Genomic DNA, 25,683 nt, shown 5'->3' with positions numbered 1-25,683 from the left:
AGAGAGAGAGAGAGAGAGAGAGAGAGAGAGAGAGAGCTGCCATTTGGGTGCTAACCTCAGGCTAGCTCCCAAATTCAGATGAGTGAGCTTCTGGAAATAATACTTAAAATAAATTCATGGTGTTGTTGTTTTTAAAAAAGAGGAGATCAATTATTCTGTGTGTGTGTGTGTGTGTGTGTCTGTGTGTGTGTGTGTGTGTGTGTGTGAGAGAGAGAGAGAGAGAGAGAGAGAGAGAGAGAGAGAGAGAGAGAGAGAGGGAGAACAAACAGGCAATAAGAATATTCAGGGTAATTAAAGGATAAAGTGGCTCTTTGTCAGTATTGCTGCTGCTGTGCCGAACAGGAAGCAATAGGATCTGTAAGGAGCAAGCTACTAATTAAAAGTACGATAGCACTGGAAAGGGACGCAGGTGGATCTATGGGTTAAACCACAGAGCTAGGACTTGCCGATCAGAAGGTGGGCGGTTCGAATCCCCATGTTCCTCGGTCCCAGCTCCTGCCAACCTAACAGTTCAAAAGCACGTCAAAGTGCAAGTAGATAAATAGGTACCGCTCCGGCGGGAAGGTAAATGGTGTTTCCGTGTGCTGCTCTGGTTTGCCAGAAGCGGCTTAGTCCTGCTGGCCACATGACCTGGAAGCTGTACGCCAGCTCCCTCGGCCAATAAAGCGAGATGAGCGCCGCAACCCCAGAGTCGACCACGACTGGACCTAATGGTCAGGGGTCCCTTTACCTTTACCTAGCACTGAAAAACCATAAAAAGCATTTGCCAGTTTGCATCGAGAAAGCTGGTGCTTCAGTTCTTTGTTGGCTGGAAAAACAATAGCCGCAAATCAGGTTGGCAAAAAATAAAGGAGGACAGGGCTGAAAACACTGGGTAGCAAGAATCTGGCAACGGTGTGGTCTAGATTTTCTGCAAAAAGTGAAAGCAAGGCTGGTGATTTCAGGTTTAAAGTTAAACAGCTCATGCGGAGGCAGCCAAAATGGAACAAGAAGCACCCATGCCCAGTAATTTTTTCTGTTGCTCAGGACTACCAGCAAGGCAGACGTGGTCACGTCCACCAAACGCTGATGCTCACCTACGGCAAGGTGGCTCTCCAAGCCCCCAAGGAGCTCCTCCTGCCCAGGGTGGAAGCCGACATAATGAAGAATGTCCTCTGCTATTACCGGAAGAGCTGCCAGGCAAGTGCTTTAAAGGAGAGGGTGGTCTTTGCCACAGAGCTGGTTCCAGAGGGTGGCAAAGTTCAATGGGCCTTAGTCAAGAACCTATTTATTTGTGTATATTATTGTTTTCGTTGTGTATTTTGGCTTCTCGTTTTGCATTTTTATAGAATCATAGAATCATAGAATGATAGAGTTGGAAGAGACCACAAGGGCCATCGAGTCCAACCCCCTGCCAAGCAGGAAACACCATCAGAGCACTCCTGACATATGGTTGTCAAGCCTCTGCTTAAAGACCTCCAAAGGAGGAGACTCCACCACACTCCTTGGCAGCAAATTCCACTGTCAAACAGCTCTTACTGTCAGGAAGTTCTTCCTAATGTTTAGGTGGAATCTTCTTTCTTGTAGTTTGGATCCATTGCTCCGTGTCCGCTTCTCTGGAGCAGCAGAAAACAACCTTTCTCCCGCCTCTATGTGACATCCTTTTATATATTTGAACATGGCTATCATATCACCCCTTAACCTCCTCTTCTCCAGGCTAAACATGCCCAGCTCCCTTAGCCGCTCCTCATAAGGCATCGTTTCCAGGCCTTTGACCATTTTGGTTGCCCTCCTCTGGACACGTTCCAGTTTGTCAGTGTCCTTCTTGAACTGTGGTGCCCAGAACTGGACACAGTACTCTTATGTTGAACACAGTACTTTTATGTTGTGTACTGCCCTGTGAACTTCAGGTGAAGGACGGTATACAAATTTTAATAATAATAATAGTAACAGTAATAATAGAAGAAGATGATAATGGGCTGACTGTTGTGCTGTGTTTGTTATTTGGCAATTTGTCCAGGCAATTTGTCCATTTCATTTGTCCAGGTTTTGGGCGTCAGCATTGAGAACAAGGTGAGCAAGCAATTATCTGACTTGGAGTCTTGAACAGGTAAAGGGCCCCTGGACAGTTAAGTTCAGTCAAAGGCAACTATGGGGTTGCGGTGCTCATCTCGCTTTCAGGCCGAGGGAGCCAGCGTTTGTCCACAGACAGCTTCCCAGGTCATGTGGCCAGCAGGACTAAACCACTTCTGGTGCAACAGGACACCGTGACGGAAACCAGAGCAGCGCACGGAAACGCCGTTTACCTTCCCCTCCGCAGCAGTACCTATTTATCTACTTGCACTGGTGTGCTTCATAGAATCATAGAGTTGGAAGAGACCACAAGGGCCATCGAGTCCAACCCCCTGCCAAGCAGGAAACACCATCAGAGCACTCCTGACATATGGTTGTCAAGCCTCTGCTTAAAGACCTCCAAAGTTGGAGACTCCACCACACTCCTTGGCAGCAAATTCCACTGTCGAACAGCTCTTACTGTCAGGAAGTTCTTCCTAATGTTTAGGTGGAATCTTCTTTCTTGTAGTTTGGATCCATTGCTCCGTGTCCGCTTCTCTGGAGCAGCAGAAAACAACCTTTCTCCCGCCTCTATGTGACATCCTTTTATGTATTTGAACATGACTATCATGTTCAAACCTAGCTTCGAACTGCTAGGTTGGCAGGAACTGGGACAGAGCAATGGGAACTCACCCTGTCGCTGGGATTCGAACCGCCAACCTTCTGATCAGCAAGCCCAAGAGGCTCGGTGGTTTAGACCACAGCGCTGCCCGCGCCACCTAGCCCAACACCCCGTTCTCACTGTGGCCAAACAGCTGCCCCCAATGGAAAATCTAAAAGCAGCACTAGAGCCCCTTTGTGCAAATTCACCCAAATTTTATTGAAGATGCCTCCATAAAAACACTTTTGAATGCTATATCTGTTTCTGTGGAGCAATGTTTCCTAATATAATAGTTTGGGGGTTTTTTTGCATGTTTTCTTTTGGCAACGCAGGACTCCAATCTCAAGCTGGCCTTTGTTGAGAGCACCACAGATATCTGCCAGGCTATCTGTGAGACCCAGGACTTCCAGAACTTCACCTTAACTTGCAAAAAGGAGCTCCTGGACATCTTGTTGGTGAGGAACCTGACATTCTGCCTGAGGCTATGGCAGCCCCGATCACTCAGAGAGGCCTTTGTGTGAAACTTTTTAACAAAGGTGCAGAACCTCTCCTAGGATTGTAAGGGGGTAGGTTTCCTGATGACATCATGGGCTCCCAGCCAATCGGCACTGTGCACAGCCAGCTCCTGCTTCAAATTTGCAGAACGGTGTTATTTCCCCAGAGGTCAGCCCCGTAGTGCAAATGTACTTTTGTAGCTAAATGCAGTGGCGGCCGTTCAAGATCCACCTTGGTGCTCCTAAAATGTCACCTCTGTATCCTTCCCTCGTGGATTGATTGCCCCTTAGCCTTTCAGGTAAGTTACCGTATTTTTCGCTCCATAAGACGCACCTTTTTCCTCCTAAAAATTAAGGGGAAATGTCTGTGTCTCTTATGGAGCGAATGCGTGGTCCCTGGAGCTGAATTGTCCAGGGGCAAAAAACAGATCGTGCAATTTTTTTTTTAGAAAGAGGGAAGGGGGTGTTGAAACAAAGCAGCTGATCAGCAAGCGATCAGGAGGGAGACAAGGGACGCTAACGATAAAGGAGGCTGCCTGGGAGGGAGGAGGTAAAGACAGCGAACTTGCAAGGAGAGGAGACAGGAATACTCAAACAAGAAATGAGGAGAGAAATTAGAAGAAAAGGAGAAGAAAGGGGAGGGAGATAAGGGAATATAGCAATAAAGGAGGCTGTGGCCACAGCATGAACCACAAAAATCATACATCCACTGTTTCATTCAGAATTTTTTTATTATTATGGTCAGGTGCATCTTATCGAGCGAAAAATACGGTAATCACTGGCTTAGCAAACAGTGTTTGATCCTTTCTTGGTATCCTTTGGAAATCATAGAGGCCGTGGCATGTCAGTGGAGGAAATCTCTCTGCCCCTCAAGGGTTTTCCCCCACCCTCAATTCCTTTTGCCCTTTGCCCGTCTTGTGTTCACAGGATTTCATCAAGGAGGAACCACTGGACGCTCTGAATACTGCACTTCGTCCCCAAGCCATCACTGCCCTGGCATTCCTGAGGTAGGTGTCTTTCTTAGCAGTTTTCCACATAATTTATTTTCACAAAATCATAAAGGGACCACAAGGGTCATCTAGTCCAACCCCTTGCAATGCAGGGATCTTTTGCTCAGTGTGGGATTCAAACCCATGACCCATGAGACTAAAGAGTCTCACGTTCTCTCAGTTGAGCTATTCCTCTTTGGATTCTGTCTGGGTTGTTTAAGAGACTTTGGCAACAGCCATCGCTCCCTCTTGTGGGAGCAAATGTTCCACAACCAAACTGAGGTCCAGCCTACTATTCTTCAGATATCCACAAGTCTCTCCTGTGTGACCTTCCTCCTGCCAGCAAACTGAAGCCATGTTTGGCCATGGAGGAAATTCGCAATCTCCTCGATCAGAGCATCAAGAGTTTGTTTCCTCTTCCTTCCCTGGAGCAGCTGAAAGAGACGGCGGGGGATGCTCTAAAGATCGAGGTAGGTGGCAAAAGTTTATTTCCAGATCTTCTTTTCTCATCCACATGGGGGTTTCCTGGATGCATCTGATTGGCCAATACCCGGATCATACCAAAGAGTGAGACCGGGGCCAGATTTAGGTTTGATGAGGCCCTAAGCTACTGAAGGTCATGGGCCCCTTGATATGTCCAGCTGTCCTTTGTCAACAACAAATTGTCGCTTTTTTGTGTGTTGAATATGTGCTATATGGTCATTTATGGACCTAATAGGTATCTAAAGCCATTTGCCCATGTTGCCATGCAACCAGTCCATGCAGAATGTAGGCACCCTATATATAGAAATGAGCAAACCAGTGATATTTGAGGGATCAGGCTAGCAGGCGGGGCCCATGACTGACATCATAGGAGCCTACACAACACAAAACACTATTGCTGTATGTAGGTTTTATTTTATTTGTTTTTTTATCTTATATTTTAGAAATGTATCCAGTGTTTTTTTTTCTTTTAATTTTTTTTGGGGGGGGCCCAAGAGAGTGGTGCCCTGAGCTATAGCTTGTTTAGCTTATATGTAAATCCGGCTCTGGGTGGGAGTTCGATTTAGCTCACATTTTAATACAAGCTTCCGAGAGAGAGAGAGAGAGAGAGAGAGAGAGAGAGAGAGAGAGAGTCATCCTCACCTCTCCAAATTTCATGGTGCAGTTATTCAACCGAGAATTCACACAAAAATTCGCATACTGCGTATAATGAATGTGGGAAAATGCATTAGTTGCTGGAAGCCACAGGATGCGGAAAATGTTAGGATATTTCCGTTCCACCTTAAAAAGGGAGCAGGCAGTTGTGTGTCACAAGCCTGCGTACTTCCGGCTCACAGGAAGTTTCTGTTTTGTATATAGCTTTTGTTTTCTCTCTGTTGCCTCTACACGAAGGCAGGCGGTCATGTTTTTCCTTTGTTCTGAGCACCACTGAATAAAGCTGTAAATATGCTGCTCTCCTGGGTGAATCTTCCGTTGTGGAAACTCTGCGAAAAGGGCGTGCATGCGTCCTGGAATGTGGACAGCTATTTGTGAGGCCCGTGTTGCTAATTGACTGATACTGTTCTACGGGAGACCAGAGATGACGTGGAGGCATGATGGCCTTTGTCTCCCTGGCAGTATCCCAACAGAAAATCCTCTTCTGCTCATGTCCTGCTTGCAGACTTCCAAGAGGCATCTAGCTGGCCACTATGAGAACAGAATGTTGGACTAGAGTCAGCTCTCTTTGGTCTGATCCAGCAGCCAGACTCTTTCCAGTTTCAATCTCTAGCACCTCCAAGTAGGAATGCAGACCTAGGCTGGATCTCCACTGATTGTAAAAACGCTGTAAAAACACACACATAATAATAGCTGTCAATGCAATTTCCCACTGACGACGGATCACTGCCCTACAGCACCCTCTGGTGTCACATTTTTATAACGCATTTCTAACGTTAGAACTGACCAGTGTAGACCTACCCCTACTTGAGATCGCACAACTCTGGGACATGATGTTGATGGGCAACTGACAAGCCCTGTCCACAACAGCCGCACAGACAAGAAAATCACTGCTTTTCAATCAACCTGGCATAGTTATATTACGTATGTGACATTGCTAGAACATGGTTATAGGCAGTGCTCTTTTCCTGGCCCACAGCACAATTTGGAGCACATGAAGAACATATTTTAAATATTATTATTTCCTCCTCCCCGTTTCTGCTTTTGTATAAACCTTGCAGACCAGCACTGCTGCGGATACAATATATCTTTTGAACTGTGGATAACAATTCAAGCAGTGGAGATTGTTATGTCTTATTTTTGTGTTTGTTAAGTTTGTGATGATATTAGCATATACACTTTGATAAAGCACTATGGAGTATTCGGAGATGATTCTTTGACTGTGTGCAATCGTTTTATCTTTGATAGTTTTTTTAAATTAAAAATAAAAGTGTGCCACTTACTGTACCAACTTCATGGTGAGTACCGACACCACTTTTCCCTTTAAAACCCCCCAAAAAAGCACTGGTTTTAGGCCTCCAAGGACTTATGGAATGATAAAACTGAAATGACTTAAACGTTAAATGAAATTATATAGCCATTTGGCACTTCTGCTGGGGTGGGTGGGATTGTTGAAGACTGATGGTTGCTTCTTGCAGAAATAAGTGAAAACGATAAAATATTTTGGGGGAAAGAATGTCTCCTGCCTGAAACCTTGGGGAGCTGCTATCAGTTGAACAATACTGAGATAAATGGACCCAGTGTCTGAGTCAGTGCAAGGCAGCATCCTATGTCCCGACTGGACCTCTGCAGCTGCTTATTAGAGCATTTTTAATCCAGTCATGGATCTCCAGACGTCCCATCTAGCTTGGCCCTCTGACTGGGGGCGGCCGCCGAGACCACATAACACCGGTCTTGAAAGACCTACATTGGCTCCCAGTACGTTTCTGAGCACAATTCAAAGTGTTGGTGTTGACCTTTAAAGCCCTAAACGGCTTCGGCCCAGTATACCTGAAGGAGCGTCTCCACCCCCATCGTTCTGCCCGGACACTGAGGTCCAGCGCCGAGGGCCTTTTGGCGGTTCCCTCATTGCGAGAAGCGAAGCTACAGGGAACCAGGCAGAGAGCCTTTTCGGTGGTGGCGCCCGCCCTGTGGAATGCCCTCCCATCGGATGTCAAGGTGATGGACAACTACCTGACATTCAGAAGACATCTTAAGGCGGCCCTATTCAGGGAAGCTTTTAATGTATGATATTTTAGTGTTTTTTGGTTTCTGTGGAAGCCGCCCAGAGTGGCTGGGGAAACCCAGCCAGATGGGCGGGGTACAAATAATAAATTATTATTATTATTATTATTATTATTATTATTATTATTATTATTATTATTATCTCCCTACTTGCATTGTGCTTTCAGTCCCTGTACTCTTGCTCCATGGACGCCCTCAGGAAACTCGTGACAAGCATCGTAGAGGACCACCCAACACCTGAGCTGATGGTCGAGATGTTCCAGGTGAGCCGCAGGAGAAACTTTCTCTATTGGCGTTCATTGGTTTGGATTAGGCAACCAATTTAGAGACCTTTTCAGGCAGCTGGAGGTGCTTCAAAGGCCTCCCCCATGACTTCCCTGCCTTCACAGGTGCCCCTGCTCTGCCAAATCCACTCAGGAATGAATTGCCTTTTTTATTTTAGCTTCCAGACTGTCTTCCAGGGGAGACTCACATAGAGAACATTGCAGTAGTCTTTCTGCTGGGTTACCAACTCATACACCTGTCAGTTTGCATTTCTTAGTGCAGAAAGTCTTGATCTGATGTGTAGAGATCTTTCCTATTCTGCTTAATTCAAGAGGGTTCTGGAAGCTTCTCTGTGTGAAAGAAACTTCAGGATGTTTGGGTTATTTCTTCAGAGAAGCTGAGCACAGCTGGTTTAAACTGGTTTTCTTATCTCTTTCTGTCGAGGTCATGCTGACTATAAAAGTAAGGCCAGAAGGAGCCTGGGTTTCACTTTCACTTTCTATCTCTTTTCCTTCTAGCGTGGTGTTCTGTACATACTATGTTTAGCATTAAGGTTTTAGACTTACAGTGGTACCTCGTGTTACGGACGCGATCTGTTCCAGAGGCCCGTCCGTCATGTGAAATGCCCACAACTTAAAACACTGCATCTGCGCAGGCGTGTGGTGCGATTTGGTGCTCCTGTGCATGCGGGAAGCGCGATTTAGCACTTCTGCGCATGCGCGAGTGGCAAAACCCGGAAGTAACCCATTCCGGTACTTCCAGTTTGCCGCGGGACGTAACGCAAAAAGATGCAACATGAAGCGGACACAACACGAGATGTGACTGTATTATTAGGTATTGTAAGTTTAAGTTAAGTCTGCTGCAACTGGATTTCTTATGTACAGCGCCAATCCTGAATGTATTGGATCTGTGACCATTATGCTCATTTGCCTTCAGTAGCAGTAGCAAACTCTGCTGGATGAAATTCAATTGCCTCTGATCTATTTTTTGGGAATCCTGCAACGTGTTTAAGTTTTTACTCTGCTAACTAACTATATGTTGGAATCTGCTCTGGATCAATATTGAGTAGAATTCCAACGACAACATCACAGTGGCAAGGCCCTGTGTGAGAATAGCCATAGCTAATGAGGTGGACAAAATTGGCACTGTGTTTTTATATTGCAAACTGCCCTGTGATTGTCAGATGACGGGCAGCATAGGAATTTAACAAAAATAGATGTTCTAATATCAGTTGCGTTTGCCTTCCTGCTCTGCCAACAGCTCATAGACCCCTGGTTCACCGTATCGGACTGTAGCAGGGAGAGAGCGCTGCAGGCAAGCTCCCAGACCCTCGCTGCCTTCCAGGAGAACTATCAGCTCCCCGTGAGTTTCCTTCTCTTCACCTGCTTGCCAGCTGCTCAGTCTGCACATCTCTGCCCACTATCCCAGAAACTTCAGCGGGTGCAGAATGCTGCAGCGAGGCTCCTCGCGGGGTCTCTGCCATGGGAGCATATTCACCCAGTGCTTTTCCAACTGCACTGGCTCCCGGTGGAGTACAGGGTCAGATTTAAGGTGCTGGTTTTGACCTTTAAAGCCCTTCATGGCCTAGGACCCTCGTACCTACAGGACCGCCTCTCCCGGTATGCCCCACCGGGCACCGGGCCCTAAGAAAGTTAGATTAGCTTCAACCAGAAGCAGGGCCTTTTCAACACTGGCCCCGGCCTGGTGGAACGCTCTGCCTCATGAGACCAGGGCCCTGCAGGATCTGATTTCTTTCCGCAGGGCCTGTAAGACAGAGTTGTTCCGCCTGGCCTTTGGTTTGGAGCCAGTTTGATTCCCTCCCCCTCTTTCTTTTTTCTTTTTTCTTTTTCCTTTCTCCTCCTGTGATGAGGCTGCATTTTAATATTTTAATATTTCAATATTTTAATTGTTGTATTTTAATCTTGTCTTTAAGTTGTATTCATTCAACTTGTTTTTATTATTGCCTGTTAGCCGCCCTGAGCCCGGCCTTGGCTGGGGAGGGTGGGGTATAAATAATAATAATAATAATAATAATAATAATAATAATAATAATAATAATAATTATTATTATTATTATTATTATTATTATTATTATTATTATTATTATCTGTAAGCAACACCATTAAAATGCAGTCTTAAAAATGACTTAAAACAACTTACGCTCGCAGAAACAAATTGCGAACGTCTCTGAATATTCACATTTTTGCAAGGATTTCTACCCCCCCACCCCCCAAAAATATAATACATTTCCCCTGTTACTTTCACTGATATCTCCATGTTTGCACACACTCCCCCCTAATGTTTCTATGCTTGTACACATAATTTGGGCAGAGATTTTCAGAGCAAAATTCAGAGAAGGGTGAGTTTTGAAAGTTCACGCATTGGTTTGAGAGGGGCAAATCAGGTAGCTTCTCGTTGAAAGTCAATCAGAATTAGATTTCTCCCCAGCCCTGGTCACCATCCATCTCACAAGTGGCGTGGAGGGGGAACCCCCTGTCTGGAGGTCCTACACATGAGTAGGTGTCCGACAGAGACACATGCTCGACTGGCATGTTCTCTCCCACCTGGTCGGACGTTTGGGAGCTTCAAAAGCTTTTTCCAGCCCAAACGTCACAGCGACTGATACCAAGAGGCATCAACACACTTCGGATCAGCAGAGTATAGGCAGTCAGCGTTCAGACTCAGTAGCGCAGCTTTTCGGCTAAACTACGTTTATTTACATATACCATATTTTTCGCTCTATAAGACGCACTTTTCCCCTCCTAAAAAGTAAGGAGACGTGTGTGTGCATGTTATGGAGTGAATGCAGGCTTCGTGGGCTATCCCAGAAGCCAGAACAGCGAGAGGGAGCGCTGCGCAGTGCTCCCTCTCACTGTTCTAGCTTTTGGCTTAGCCGTGTGAAGCCTCCACAGGGCAGTGGGGAGCCTTCATCCCGCTTCCCTTAAGAGGCTTTGCGCAGCTATCCCTGGCTTTTGCGGGAGGTGGGGGAAGGGACAGAGCGTGTGGTTCTGTCCCTTCCCCCACCTCCCAGAAAAGCCCCCAAGAGCCGCACTCCCTTTAAAGAGTGCGCGGCTCTTGCGGGAGGTGGGGGGGAGCCAGGAGGCTTGCTTTCACTGAAGCTTGGAGGGCAAGAGGGATCGGTGCGCAGCGATCCCGCTTGCTCTCCTGGCTTCAGGGATAGCCCCGCAAAGCCTCCTGAGCGAAGGGGGAGGAGCGCTCCCTCTTCGCTCAGGAGGCTTCTTATTCTTGTTTTCCTCCCCTAAAAACTAGGTGCGTCTTATGGTTGGGTGTGTCTTATAGAGCGAAAAATACGGTGCGCACTCGGAGCATCTTGACTCAGCTCCTTCCTCTTCAGCATCAGACAGCAAAGAGAGAAAACCAAGGGGCAAATGTCCGGCAGAAATGTCTGGCAGAATCCAAGACCAGGGAGAAGAGGTGGTGGAAGAAGAATGGAAAAAATTTAAAGACTACCTACAGAAATACTGTAAAATTAATGAATGTTAAAGGGATGTTGGATTGAAAATAAGTGGTGTTAGTTAAAAGATTAATAAGAATATGTAAATATGGATGACATTGGTGGAAAATATATATTTATTATAGGTTAAGATGTTGAGTAAGGATGAATGATAGAGGGTAAGGTCTTGCTGAACTAAATATCTGAACTGGGATACAAAAAGGGAGGTGTGAGGAGGTCAAGAAACTAGTGAATGAGGTATAAGATATGAAAATGCTAATCTTTTTTTGTTTTCTTTTTTGGTGTTTTTTCTTCTTCTTCTTTTCTATTCTGTTAACTGTTTTTTATTGTGTACTTCTATGTGTTTTGTTTTGTATTTTCCCATTTTTGTAGCCTTTTTTTGGTTTTTGTATTTTATGTTTAAATTTTGAAGCTTTTGATTGTTTAATAAATATTATTTTTTTAAAAAAAACAAAGGGACAAATGTCCTACAACACAGTAATAAAAACATCCTGTCTCCTTCACTTCCCACAATGTGGAATGAAAACACACGCCGTCATGTGATATAAACAATCCCATGACTGCAACAATGATATATGATGAATTGAAAAAGGTATTTAAATATACTTTCCTGAAGAAACCAGAGGCCTTTATCCTGGGCATAGTTGGCCAATCGGTGCTAAAGAAGGATAGAACTTTCTTTATGTACGCTACAGCAGCAGCAAGAATTCTCATCGCAAAGCATTGGAAGACACAAGATCTACCCACCTTGGAAGAATGGCAGATGCAACTAATAGACTACATGGAGATGGCGGAAATGACTGGCAGAATCCGAGATCAGGGAGAAGAGTTGGTGGAAGAAGACTGGAGGAAATTTAAAATGTATTTGCAGAAATATTGCAAAATTTTTGAATGTTGAGGACATTAAAATGAATTGCAGGGGTTTTAGCAACAAGGCAAAATGCAAGATTGGATTAATAAATAGATAGACTAACAGGACATGAATTTGTTGAACTAACTTTCAAAAGGGATACAAAAATGGGAGACGCGAGGGAGTAAGGAAAATAAGTTAATCAAAGAGGAGAAATTAAGAAAGAAGGAATTTTTGTCTTTTTATATGTGTTTTTTTTCTTTTCTTTTTTGTGTTTAATGTTTGTATTTCTGTATTTTGTAACTTTGTATCTTTTTTGTTTTTTGTATTTTTCTAAACTTTTTTATGGATAAAACCTAATAAAATATTATTAAAAAAAAAAAAACCAATCCCATGACTGCAACACGGGGAAAGAATCCTAACACACACACACAGGTCATAAAGATCAGGCAGGCACAAATGAACAGATTTTTTTAAATCTTTCTTTTCCTGTAGGATGGAGAAAATTTTCAGCAATTTGGGTCACTGGTTGCGTTCCTTGCCCCCTACACCTGTGATGGCTCCATCAGATGCCGGCAGTGGGCTGCCCAGTGCATTAGTTACCTTTTGCACATACAAGGTGAGACTAAAACCATAGAATCATAGCAATGCCTCCTTTCAGCAAAATCTATCCAGACAGAAATGCACTGGTCAGGAAATAGATCCATCACTATTCTCTCTCCCCCTTGCCAGCTCAGTCAAAAGTCACAGCAGAGGAGGAAGAAGAAATGCTGTCAGCCTGTCGTGACCTGAAGGCTGAGGTCCCCAGCGCTCTATTCGAAGCTTCGTGCAGAATGGCCAAGGTGAATTTCCCAATCATTTGGCTAACATCTGTGGACCAGGTTTCATTAAATCACAGAACTACAGAGTTGGAAGGGACCCCAAGGGTCATCTTAAGGTCCATAAATAGCAACACCCTCGAGGTCCCAGGCCCTAAGGAAGTCAGATTAGCCTCAACCAGAGCTAGGGCCTTTTCAACATTGGCTCCAGCCTGGTGGAACGCTCTGTCTCATGAGACCAGGGCCCTGCAGGATCTGATCTCTTTCCGCAGGGCCTGCAAGACGGAGTTGTTCCGCCTGGACTTTCGCTTGGAATCAATTTAATTCTCTCCCCCTCTTTCTTTTTTCCTTTCTCCTCCTGTGATGGAACTCCTATTTGGGGACTTCCCTGGCTTTTTTCTGGCCCATGTAGGACCAGTCTGGGTAGTTGGCCTTGGCGAAGATTTGACGTTTTCATCCCCCCCCCCCATTTTTTTTTATTTGAGTTTCTACTGAAATTGAGGCTGCATTTTAATGTTTTAATGTTGTATTTTAATCTTGTTTTTAACTTGTATTTCAATCAATTGTTTTTATATCGGGTATTAGCCGCCTTGAGCCCGGTCTTGGCTGGGGAGGGTGGGGTATAAATACAAATTATGATTATTATTTTAATTATTATTATTTAGTCCAACCCCCAGAAATGCAGGAATCAGAGATGAAGAATCCGCAACAGATTTCCATCCAAGCTCTGTTTTAAAATCTCCAGCAAAGGAAAACCCACCACCTTCGAGGGAGTACATGCCACTTCCATTTCTTTGGCGATTTCCCTCTCTATGGTCAGAATGAACCACAGTTGCATTTCAGTGCAATCGTTATTGTGATCATAGGTTCACAAACCTTTGCTTGGCAGGGGGTTGGACTCGATGGCCCTTGTGGTCTCTTCCAACTCTATGATTCTATGATTCTATGATTCTATGATTCTACTTTTGGCGTTTTCACAGGTGGTCAGCGTGCATTTCCCACCAGATCAAGCCCTGGATTTCATTGAGGTCATCCTGGAAGACCTGGTGTCCGGAAATGAAATGTGCGCCATTTCTGCTGGCCGCTGGCTGCTAACCATCCTTTGGGACTCTGGAGATGCTATGGGAGCCCAGGTGACTACTTGCCACCATGGGGGGGGTAGCTTTTATAAGCTTTGTTTGACATGTGTCAGACAGGTCTCCAAAGGCACCAATCTACAATTGGTTGTTGGAGCAGGCTTTGGCTGGTGTGGAAGGTTGGCTTTAGCTTTTGAGCAGAGGCAGGGATCGTGTTTCATAGTCCTTCGGGGGGGGGTACATGCCAGTTGTGGGTGGGGCTGGATGGGCAAGTTGGCTGAGTGATGGGTGCGACTCTCACCTTCGCACATTCTGCCCATGCAAAAGGATGCTCTTCCTACATGTACCCATCACTCCAAAGATCCAGCCAAGTAAAAGCTCTTGCAGAGGACACACAGCAGGGCCAGGTAGGGGTGTGGCCTTGTAGAAGGGGGTGTGGCCAAAGAGAGCCCTGGTGGCCAGGTAGAGAGGCTTGGGGTGCAATGTGGCCCCCATGGCTGAAGTTTCTTACCCTTGTTTTCGAGCAACCAATGAACATAAACCAAAATTAAATTTTGACCTGACCAGCTTAGCCCAGCAGAGCACCACTGGGTCCTGAATGAAGTACAGTCGTACCTTGGTTTTCAAACGGAATTCGTTCCGGAAGTCCGTTCGACTTCCAAAACATTCAGAAACCAAAGCGTGGCTCCTGCAGCCAACTGGAAGCCGCAGAAGTCACGCCGGATGTTCGTCTTCCAAAAATCATTCAAAAACACTCACTTCCGGTTTTTGATTGTTCGGGAGCCAAAACATACGAGTTCCAAAGCGTTCGACAACCAAGGCTTGGGAATACTCTCCACAAGAAATGCTTCTGCTCAGTCAGAGGTACATATATACATCCTTTATTTTACATATGTACAAGCAGCACACATAATCATGTGTCCGAATCCTGTGAGTCAGATTCCCGAAGTGACTTACGTCCACCCCTTTTCCAGCAGAAGAGGCGAGGCATTCTCAATTGATGTCTCTGCCCCCTGCGCGTTAACCCTCTCCTTTCCTGAGCAGAAGGAACCGGCACTGCATCACTGTCAGTGCCAGAGCTTCCTGTGCAGGGTTGAGGCTCTGTTCCAGCATAGAGCCTTCCCTCCTCCTGACTTCCCCTCCTTTCCTGCACTGGCACTTCCTGCCCCCCTTCCTCTGCTTGTCTCTCCTCCTCCTCCCCTGCGTTCTCTGGCAATACCATGACACCAAGGTACGGCTGAACTTGGTTTTACTTCTTCAAGAACAAAGCAGGTACTCTTCCATTGAGCTACAGCCTTGATCTAGCATCTAGATGTAGTGTGGTGTAATGGTTAAGAGCGGTAGTCACGTAATCTGGGTAACTGGGTTCGCGTCTCCGCTCCTCCACATGCAGCTGCTGGGTGACCTTGGGCCAGTCACACTTCTCTGAAGTCTCTCAGCCCCACTCACCTCACAGAGTGTTTGTTGTGGGGGAGGAAGGGAAAGGAGAATGTTAGCCGCTTCGAGACTCCTTAAAGGGAGTTGTCAGAGCTGCTTCAAGATCCTAGCTCACAGAGGATCACGCTAGCCAGCGGTCATTACGTAAAAGTCTTTATTGAATTACAGTTTCCATTCTCACGCTGCTGTCTGCAACTCTACGTCTACTAGCTAGATCGGCGAGGCTCCGTCTGAGTCTCCGCCCCGTGCGCACCAACTTAATATCCTAGCCTTGCTCCACCTTTTCCTCCTGACTGTCCTCCTCTGGGTCCCTCTACCCCCCGGGGCTTCTTCCTTCCGGGATTCTTCTGACGCTGACCCAGACCCTTCTGCCTCCTTGCGCCGGGCTTTAGGACCCGGTTCCCTTTCGGGGCTGCTCACTGCGCCGCCTTCCTCTGCATTTGAACTTGGCGCGCGCGCCCAACCTTCCACTTTCCTCTTAACCGTTTCTTCGCTCCCCGATGGAGGTGTGGCCACTCCTGACTCCTGCCCTCCCTCCTGTGGTGAGCTGCCAGCGCTTCCCTCCTGGCTCCTTTCCTCTTCCCTGCTTCCTGGCGGTGACGCTGGTCCCGATTTCCAGCTGCTCCCCCCTGAGTCTCCTCTGGCTCTATCTTCCTGGGGTGCCTCCCTAGACTCCCCCCTTGCCCTGGCCACTGGTGCTCCTTTCTGTGAATCCTCTGATTCACTGGAAAGACTGGGAGATCTCGGGTCGTCGTCATCACTCATCCTTTCCTCTGTCTCCTCCCCTTCGCTCTCTGTTTCCTCCCTTGCCCGTGCCTCTGCACCTAAACCCCTGACAGGAGTGAAAGGCGGGATATCAAATCCAAACTCTTCTTCTTCTTCTAGATCAAGGGAAGTAATAGTGCCACTGTATTCTGCTCTGGTCAGACCTCACCTGGAGTACTGTGTCCAGTTCTGGGCACCACAATTCAAGAAGGATACTGACAAACTGGAATGTGTCCAGAGGAGGGCAACCAAAATGGCCAAAGGCCTGGAAACGATGCCTTATGAGGAACGGTTAAGGGAGCTGGGCATGTTTAGCCTGGAGAAGAGGAGGTTAAGGGGTGATATGATAGCCATGTTCAAATATATAAAAGGATGTCACATAGAGGAGGGAGAAAGGTTGTTTTCTGCTGCTCCAGAGAAGCAGACACGGAGCAATGGATCCAAACTACAAGAAAGAAGATTCCACCTAAACATTAGGAAGAACTTCCTGACAGTAAGAGCTGTTCGACAGTGGAATTTGCTGCCCAGGAGTGTGGTGGAGTCTCCTACTTTGGAGGTCTTTAAGCAGAGGCTTGACAACCATATGTCAGGAGTGCTCTGATGGTGTTTCCTGCTTGGCAGGGGGTTGGACTCGATGGCCCTTGTGGTCTCTTCCAACTCTATGATTCTATGATTCTATGATTCTATGATTCTAGCCTTTCCCCCAAATGTTAATCTGTTCGTGGTGTGCACATTCCTTGGACCAACCCACTACCTTGGGCTGTATAGGACCGTATAGAAATATAGGGCTGGGGAAATGCCTCTCTCTGAAACCCTGGACAGCCATTGTGAGTATGATAGAGAGCCAGCAGGCCTAGTGGCCTGGCTCAGGACAAAGCAGGTTCTTATGCTCCTTTGTTCAAAGAAAGCAGAGTAGCGTTAAATTTCTAAGAAGGTATTTGGAATTTCTAGAATGCAATTGACTCATATGAGTGGGACTGCTGATAGCAATGCATGCGCCTGAATTGCTCCTGTCAGGTTTCAGAGATCCTGGACATTTTCTACAGCCGCTTGCCCACCATCAAACAGGAAGATCTGCGGCTGGTCCTTGTGGAAGCTGTGGCTGCTGTCTCCCATTTTCACCTGGACACCGTGATCGAGAGCCTATTCTGCCGCCGCCTCCCGATGGACAGGTGCATGCCAGCATTAAGCTCAGGCTTTTGTACATTTGGGGGGGAGACTCCATCTGCATTTCAGCCCACAAATTGGACCCACTGGGTTTAAGTGAACGGTGCTTGTGGGAAAACAAATCCTCTTCAACTTGTGTGTTGTTGCATTGCAGTGAAACGGGTGAACTCTGGAGGTCCCTAGGCAAAGACCCTTCCCAGGCCTTACTGATTTTATGCAAGTTAGCAGCCAGGGTGGCAGAGCCTTCAAGTCTGGAAGCCCCTTTCTCCTCAGGCAGCAATGACAGCGTGGAATTTGCAGATGAAGGACCTCTCAAGGTGAGCAAGAAGAAGTGAGGAGCAGTTGAGAAACGGAGGGATTCTTAGAGCGGAGAGATTTCAGTTTGCTTAATGTAGACTGAAACAACATAAGAGTATCAGGAGAGCCTGGCTACTGGGGTAGCCTCACATGCACCAGAAATCTGATGGGGGTTGAAGAGGAAAATATAGGTATATATGAAAAATAGAATTCCAGGATGCCTAAGATCCAGGTTTGGGGCAAGTACTCTTTTGTGAGAGAACTCCAGCACAAAATTTTCCCTCCTAAGTTGTTTCCAAAGTCCCTCTCTTCTCTCCTAGCATAGAAAGAGACCACACATTTGGTAAGTTAGAAATGCTTTACTTACAAACCCTTCCAAGGTCACATTCATGTGCTTTTCCATACAGCACACAGAAAACCAGGCAGTCTTGGAAAGTGGACTCTCCTTCATCAGAGGTTTTTCAGCAGAGGCCTGTCAGCAATTATTTAGCTGTGATTACTGCATTGCAAGAATTTGGACTAGATGTCAGGGACTGGGCAAGGAGGAATGGTGGAGACCGCCTCCCCGGCCTGACCCTTCCAGAGAAGAAGAAGACAGTTCAGAATTGCAACAGGGGTTTGAGGGAGGTCACAGCTCAGAGGCAGATGAGGGGGGGGAAGCTGGGAAATAAAGGGAGATGAGGAAGAGGAACCACCAGGAGGACAACAGCTGATGGACACCGTGTCCTTAGAAAGCATTCCAGACCCGACCCTCCCAGAACCCGGCGAGCCTTGAAAGTAGGAGAGCAAAGAGCTCAGAAGCAAAGGGCCCTCAGCACCGCCCATAGAGATGATGATGAATGAGGAAGTGGGAGGAAAAGGGGGTGGAGAGTCACTCAGGGCAACGCCATTACTCCAAGAGGCTGAGTTCCAAGCCTCTCTCTGTAAATATTGAATAAAAAGCAGATGGTAAGGACTTTTCCTTGTCTTATCCATTCCTGGCAACCTGCTGTGGGGTTGTTTCCTCTGCCGCTTGATACTAGATGTTGTTGTTATTTATTATTATTATTATTATTATTATTATTATTATTATTATTATTATTTATTTATTTATACCCCGCCCATCTGGCTGGGTTTCCCCAGCCACTCTGGACGGCTTCCAACAAAACACTAAAATACAATAACCTATTAAACATTAAAAGCTTCCCTAAACAGGGCTGCCTTCAGATGTCTTCTAAAAGTTTGGTGGTTATTTTTCTCTTTGACATCTGGAGGGAGAGCGTTCCACAGGGCGGGTGCCACTACCGAGAAGGCCCTCTGTAACTTGGCTTCTCACAGTGAGGGAACCACCAGAAGGCCCTTGGCACTGGATCTCAGTGTCCAGGCAGAACAATGAATGTGGAGACGCTCCTTCAGGTATACTGGGCCGAGGCCGTTTAGGGTTTTAAAGGTCAGCACCAACACTTTGAATTGTGCTCGGAAACCTACTGGGAGCCGGTGTAGGTCTTTCAAGACCGGTGTTATACGGTCTCGGTGGCTGCTCCCAGTCAGCAGTCTAGCTGCCGCATTCTGGAATTAGTTGTAGTTTCTGGGTCACCTTCAAAGGTAGCCCCACGTAGAGCGCATTGCAGTAGTCCAAGCGAGAGATAACCAGAGCATGCACCACTCTGGTGAGACAGTCTGCGGGCAAGGAGGGTCTCAGCCTGCATACCAGATGGAGCTGGTAGACAGCTGCCCTGGACACAGAATTGACCTGTGCCTCCATGGACAGCTGTGAGTCCAGTATGACTCCCAGTCTGCGCACCTGGCCCATTCAGGACCAGGGAGTCCTCCACACCCGCCCGTCTACTGTCCCCAAAAACAGTACTTCTGTCTTGTCAGGATTCAACCTCAATCTGACCACTGGAACTCCTTCTGACTCTACAATTCCATGATTCAGTTCTATGACGGCCGTTTTACTGGAAGACGTCCTCTCACACACCCAGGTGTTCTTTCATTCCTTTGCTGTTTCTCTGTTCAGGCCACTTGCGCCATCTACGAGGTCCTGTCTGTGCTACACACCGAAGAGGGCATCCAGGAACTGTTTCCAGAGCTGTTCTGCACTCTCCTAAAGCAGGTCAGCAAAACCCTGGAGAAGAGGATGCCCTTTTACGAGGGTCGCCGGAGGCTGTTTCTGAGAGAGCAGCATTTGTCTGAAGGCAACCCTTGCAGGTCAGTCTCCCACTTTGCCCACATCTTTTTGCATGGGCCTCCTCTGGAAACATATAGATCTTGGGTCTGGGCTTTGAATTAGAAAATATGTTAAGAATCTCATTTATTAGGAAACCAGAAGCATATCTGTTGGGCATTGCTGATTCAGATATTCCTTAAAAATTTAAAGATCTTTTTTCGTATGCAGCAGTGGCAGCCAGAGTTCATATAGCTACAAGGTGGAAGAGCGACAGAATTCTTTCTAGACAAGAGTGGATACAAAAATTGACTGAATATGCTGAATCAGATGGTCTATCTGAAAAAAACAAACAAATAAACCGAGAATTGAATTTGTATCAACATGGGAAGCCTTCAGAACATATCTTAAACAAAATTATACCAGGTTAAAATCTGTAGCAGCTATTGAGTCATCCCAGCAGCTTTTATTAATTGGTTATATAAATATAAACATTTATAAAATGTGAAAATGTTAATATAAAAAATAGAATTTTGATACGGCAGTAAATTTATGTAAAAAGAAATAAGGAATAAATGGGAGGTCGGGTATAAAAGGTAATGAGATTTTTATTTTTATTGTAACGTGAAATTGCAGTCACAAATTTATGTCATAATTTTTATCTTATTAACAGATTGTGTAAATTTTATTTTCTTTCCTTTTCCCTCCCCTCTTAAGCTGTATCCCTTTTCAGTATTGTTTTTTGGTTTGTTTGTTTTTTGTATGTAATAAGCATGGAAATAAGCATGAGGGGGAAAATAAATCAATAAAATAAATGAATAAAAGATCTTGGGTGTGGGCACCAAGCCTTATGAGGAACAGTTGAGGCAATTGGGTCTGTTAAGCCCAGAGAAGAGGAGACTGAAAGGTGATATGATACCTGTCTTCAAGTAACTGAACGGCTGTGTCATATGGAAGGTGTGATGGCCTGGGACTCGTGCTGGGACTCGGAACCAAAGAAGACTCAGTCCGCACCGGATCCTTTCCCTCAGGCATCACCTAAACCAAGTCTGGGGCCTGATCCTGAAGAGTCCCAGTCTGCACAGGTTCCCCTGCAACAAGCACCAGCTGGGCCGAGTCAGGGGCCTGAGCCTGCCCTGGCTCCAGATGTGGGGATGACCTCGTTGCCTCCAGCTGGGCCATCACTTACAGCTGCTCCACTACCAGTTGGGTCAGGAGAGGCTGAGGCGACCTCTGGGTCTAGTAACCCACCGACGTCTCCCGAGCTCCAGAGACTAAGGTCTGAGAGAAGGAGAGACCTGAGGACTCGCAGGAGGAGTGCTCGCCTTCAGGCGAAACAGGGAGGTGAGTCACCGGGGGATCAGGACCGGCCGTTACCCCAACAAAGATAAAAGGCTGTTGGACCCCGCCCCAGGTTGCGGGAGGAACATTGCTGTATGCTAGATCCTGCACCTATCCTTGCCTGGTTTCCTGCTTCATGTCCAGCCTTGGCCCTGTGGGACTGACTCTTAGTAGAACCTCTGGATTCTGGACCGGTCCTGGACCGCGTTTCACGGGTTACCCCTGGGCCTAGCACAGAAGATGGAGCAAGATTGCTTTTTCTTGCTGTGGAAGGTAGGACCCAAACTGATGAATTCAAGCTACAAGCAATGAGATTCCGAAGAGAGGAATGGACTCCCTTGGGATGTTGTGGACGCTCCTTCCTTGGAGGCTTGTAAGCAGGGATTGGGTGGCCATTTCTCAGGGGTTTTTTTAGCTGAGACCCCAGCATTGCAGGCAGTTGGACTAGATGACCCTTGGGGTCCATTCCAGTTCTACAGTTCTATGGTTTCCTGTGACAGCAGCCCTTCTGAACTCGTAAATTTGCGTAAACAGAGGCCTCTCTTGTCGGCCTGCAGGAACTGAACTAACAACCCCATGAACATAGCATACTGATGTGCAAACCTTGGGCTTCCTCTTAGACAGCTGCACACGCAGAGTTCCATCTTTATGACTTCTTTCCATGCAAAACAGGCTTTTTATTTTTAATTTTAATTTCTATCCTGCCCTTCTTCCCAATGGGAGCCCAAGACAGCAAAAAGCTAGGAAAGCAAAATGCTGTAAAATAAAATAAAATAAAATGAAGCCATTTAGTACATCAAGAAACAATGAAAGCATCAAGTACATCAACAAACATTTAAAAACAGTCACATAACCCTCAGTTATTAATTTCCAGGTTGCCAGGTGCCATAGCTTTCGGCCATCAAACCTCCCAAATGAATAGAATCGTGTGTTGTTGTTGTTTAATTGCTCCTGAATGTTAATAATGAGAGAGGCAGACACATCTCACCAGGAAGAGGGTTCCACAAATGGGGAGCCACCACCAAGAAGACCCTGTTGCAGAGGGTGGCGCAATAAAAAAGGCCTCCCCTGCCCAAAATGGTTGGTATTGGGAAAGGCAGGTTTAGGTAGTTGGAGCTCAAGTCATTTATGGCTTTGCACGTTAATCCTAACCCCTTGAAATATGCCTAGTAGGTCACCCGCAGCTGCTGGCTCAGTGCTTTTAGGACCAGAGGTGACCAGAGGTGGCAGACCATTTTCAGTTTGTATTGGCCTGTTCTTCTTCAAGTATCCGACCTTCTTCTGATTCAGATGCCCTTTCTGTGCCCTTTTGCTCCACAGACTTTCTGTGGCAAGTCTGAAGGCTCTCGTGTTGAAGCTTACCACTGATCCCTCACTGGCAGAGTTTGGAGAGGTGAACATCTGGACTTCACTTGGTGATCCTAGAACCCACCAGGAGGGGGCTTCTCTGCTGGCCAGGTGAGGGACTTGGGACTTCTTAGTGAACTACGGTAAGTCCTTCATTTGACGTTTGCCACACTTCCCCTTATATTCCGGAGCAGTGGACTATGGAGCTGCGGAACTGCCACATTCCTTTGTTATCCTATACAGAGTTCAGCAGACCATCAATGAAGCATTTCAGGCTATCTGCTATATATTGGGGAAATCGTTTGCCTGTTGGCTATGCGTTTGGTCACCTTCTAAGAGATTGCAATCAAATTATGCAGGATGCTTCCTGAGATCAAGGAGCAGATTTTTGGACAATGGCCCGCCATTTAGAGCACAGCAGAGGTTATATTTTCTGAGAATCCTCCGGAAAAATAATCTCTCAAAGGACCTGTTGATGGCATTTTACCATTGTACTGTTGAAAGTGTATTAACTTATGGTCTGTGTGTGTGGTTTGCGAGCTGCACGGTCAGGGGAAAAACAATGCTGTCCAGGGTTGTAAAGACTGCAGAGAGAATAATTGGGTTCACTCTCCCTAAGTAAAGAGGTAAAGAGACCCCTGACCATTAGGTCCAGTTGTGACCGGCTCTGGGGTTGCGCGCTCATCTCGCTCTATAGGCCAAGGGAGCACTCTTCCCACCTTGGATCAAATCTATGCTTCCAGGTGCCATAAGAAAGCTGCAGAGATAGTGCAGGATTGTGCGCACCCCGGAAATGATCTCTTTCAGCTTCTGCCTTCTGGAAGAAGGTGCAGGGTTATAAAGACTAGGACTAGCCGCCTGAGAAACAGTTTCTATCCAAATGTGATTTTGGTTTTAAACGCAGTATAAGGTAGTCTCCATGGGAGTATATTGTATTTAATTATGGGGTTTTGGAGTTTTTAGGGGGCTAACCAGGCTGGGATAGCAGGCTTGTTGGTTTCTGACTGTCTGGTGTAGATTTTCAATTGCGTTGTTCTGTATGGGACAATGACAATAAAGATTATCGTATCGTATTGGAATGAAGGTGCTCTGAACTAGGGGAGCTCGTATTTTGAATGACCCCATTTGAGACTCCCTCACTCGCCCACACAGCTGTGGAGGTGAGCATCTTCTAATGTTCCTTTCACTCTTATAGACATCTGTTTCAGAACAGACTTTTGGACCAAAAGATCATTGAGAATGCCCTCCCCTGGATGACTTCAGAGTCCGAAAAGCTTCGGCTGACAGGAACTGCTTTCTTTTCAGAGGTAAGACCTGGCCATCTCAGGTGTTGCTTTCAAAAGGTGCCGTGGTATTTGAGCATAAGAATGGAGGCCTCTGGCTTGTGTCCAGTGCTAGTCCTAATCAGTGTAGACCCATTGAAATTAATGAACTTAAGTATGCAATTCCCATGAATTTCAGGGGTTCTACTCTGAGTAGGACTAGCACTGGATGTGCTCCACTGTTTCCAGGAATGGCTCTGTGTTGTCGTTGTGTAGTGCAGTAGCAGAGAGAAAACAATAGCAACATTTCTGGTTTGGCAAGAGGAATCGAAAGGACTTCCGTAATCGAAAGTGTATCTCTCTTCCTGAGAATGAGGAAATCCCAACGAAAGAACAGTGGCAAGAAAAACGATGCGGAATTGGCCAAGTTGACATATAAACTGTGTGACAAGGACAATCGTGACTTCAAGGAAGAATGGGAACTTTTTACAGATTATCCAATAATAATAATAATAATAATAATTTATTATTTGTACCCCGCCCATCTGGCTGGGTTTCCCCAGCCACTCTGGGCGGCTTCCATAGAAACCAAAAAACACTAAAATATCATACATTAAAAACTTCCCTGAACAGGGCTGCCTTAAGATGTCTTAAGGCAACAAAATGATTTGGACTCCTTGGCAGGTTTTGAAATAAACATCCACAAATTTATTAGTTGAATAAATGATAGATAAGGCAATGCTGTGTACAATTTTACAATATGCAGAGAACAATATGTGCAAAGAAACCAGAGAGGGGAGCTGAGGGAAGTCCTTGGGGGGGTGAGGGGGGAATAAAAAAGGGGGGCAAATGTAAATGGATATATTGATTGAAAATATGTTTGTTAAAATTGTTTACATACACAAACACACACACACACACACACACAAACACACACACTGGTATCTCAGATTAAGAACTTAATTTATTTCTTGAGGTCCATTCTTAACCTGAAACCGTTCTTAACCTGAGGTACCACTTTAGCTAATCGGGCTTCCCGCTGCTGCCGCCACCACGCAATTTCTGTTCTCATCCTGAAGCAAAGTTCTTAACCAGAGGTACTATTTATGGGTTAGCCAAGTCTGTAACCTGAAGCGACTGTAACCTGAAGCATCTGTAACCCAAGGTACCACTGTATTATTATTATTAATAATAATAATAATAATAAATAAATAAATAAATAAATAAATAAATAATAGGTATATAAATGCAACAAAATTTGGTACATAACTCAATGAACTTGTCTGTTTATTTGCAGGCGATTCGGGACCCCATGCTAGGAGAAAGGGTGCGTCTGAAATCCATCCTTCCCCTCCTGATGAAGAGGGCAGGGGACCAGCAACTGGGCACCCGCCAGATGGCAATCAAGGGCCTGGCAAACGTTCTCCTCGTGGCTGCAGACAAGGTGAGGCGTTGCTCTTTAAAGGTGGCATTATTGCAGGACGCCCGTGCGTCAAAGGCATCAGCTGAGGGTGACAACATGAGACAGGGCCTTTTCTGCAGTGGCTTCCTGCTCGTGGAATGCTTTCCCCGGGGAGGCTCACCTGAGGCAACAAAGATGCCAGGCGATAATGTTCCTCTTTAGCTAGGCATTTGGCTGATTAACATCCTATGGCTTTTTTTAATGTGCTCGTAGAAGGGGGGTTATTGGTTTGCTTTTTGTTTTGCTGTGTATTTTGTGGAATTCGACATCCTGGTCTTCTGATCGTTCTGTCTGTGCAAGTTGGATAGTTCAGTTGGTTAGATTGTGGTGCTGATTTCACCAAGGTCGCAGGTTCCAGCCCCATATGGAACATATTTCTGCATTGCAAGGGGTTATACTAGACCAGGACTAGGCAACCTAAGGCCCGGGGGCCAGATCTGGCCCAATTGCCTTCTCAGTTCGGCCCACGAATGGTCCAGGAATCGGCGTGTTTCGACACGAGTAGAATGTGTGCTTTTATTTAAAATGCATCTCTGGGTTATTTGTGGGGCACAGGAATGCATTCATTCCCCCACCCCCCAAAATATAGTCCGGGCCACC

General features: G+C 46.2%; 1 protein-coding gene across 6 annotated transcripts in view; it reads left to right on the top strand.

The window, feature by feature from the left end:
• Positions 1–25,683, top strand: part of LOC308585378 (maestro heat-like repeat-containing protein family member 2B) — an 82,370-nt gene that overhangs the window by 39,615 nt on the left and 17,072 nt on the right. For 5 of the 6 annotated variants that reach the window (XR_014007349.1, XR_014007350.1, XM_081191008.1 and 2 more), the window contains exons 21-36: positions 1,027–1,179; positions 2,026–2,052; positions 3,025–3,147; positions 4,114–4,193; positions 4,519–4,645; positions 7,544–7,639; positions 8,901–9,002; positions 12,461–12,584; positions 12,698–12,807; positions 13,764–13,916; positions 17,079–17,233; positions 17,383–17,545; positions 19,525–19,715; positions 22,333–22,470; positions 23,555–23,666; positions 24,919–25,065. Coding sequence is in view for 4 of the 6 variants with exons in the window: in XM_081191008.1 (XP_081047134.1) it covers positions 1,027–1,179; positions 2,026–2,052; positions 3,025–3,147; positions 4,114–4,193; positions 4,519–4,645; positions 7,544–7,639; positions 8,901–9,002; positions 12,461–12,584; positions 12,698–12,807; positions 13,764–13,916; positions 17,079–17,233; positions 17,383–17,545; positions 19,525–19,715; positions 22,333–22,470; positions 23,555–23,666; positions 24,919–25,065 (2,001 nt within the window). In the remaining 2 variants the exon portion in view is untranslated. The remainder of the gene's footprint in view (positions 1–1,026; positions 1,180–2,025; positions 2,053–3,024; positions 3,148–4,113; positions 4,194–4,518; positions 4,646–7,543; positions 7,640–8,900; positions 9,003–12,460; positions 12,585–12,697; positions 12,808–13,763; positions 13,917–17,078; positions 17,234–17,382; positions 17,546–19,524; positions 19,716–22,332; positions 22,471–23,554; positions 23,667–24,918; positions 25,066–25,683) is intronic. The other variant, XM_081191009.1, reaches the window with a different exon arrangement.

Source organism: Podarcis bocagei, assembly GCF_964188305.1.
Source record: "Podarcis bocagei genome assembly, chromosome: 1".
Taxonomy (NCBI): Eukaryota; Metazoa; Chordata; class Lepidosauria; order Squamata; family Lacertidae; genus Podarcis; species Podarcis bocagei.
Note: the sequence above shows the minus strand (reverse complement) of the source record. Positions and strands in the feature narration are given on the sequence as shown.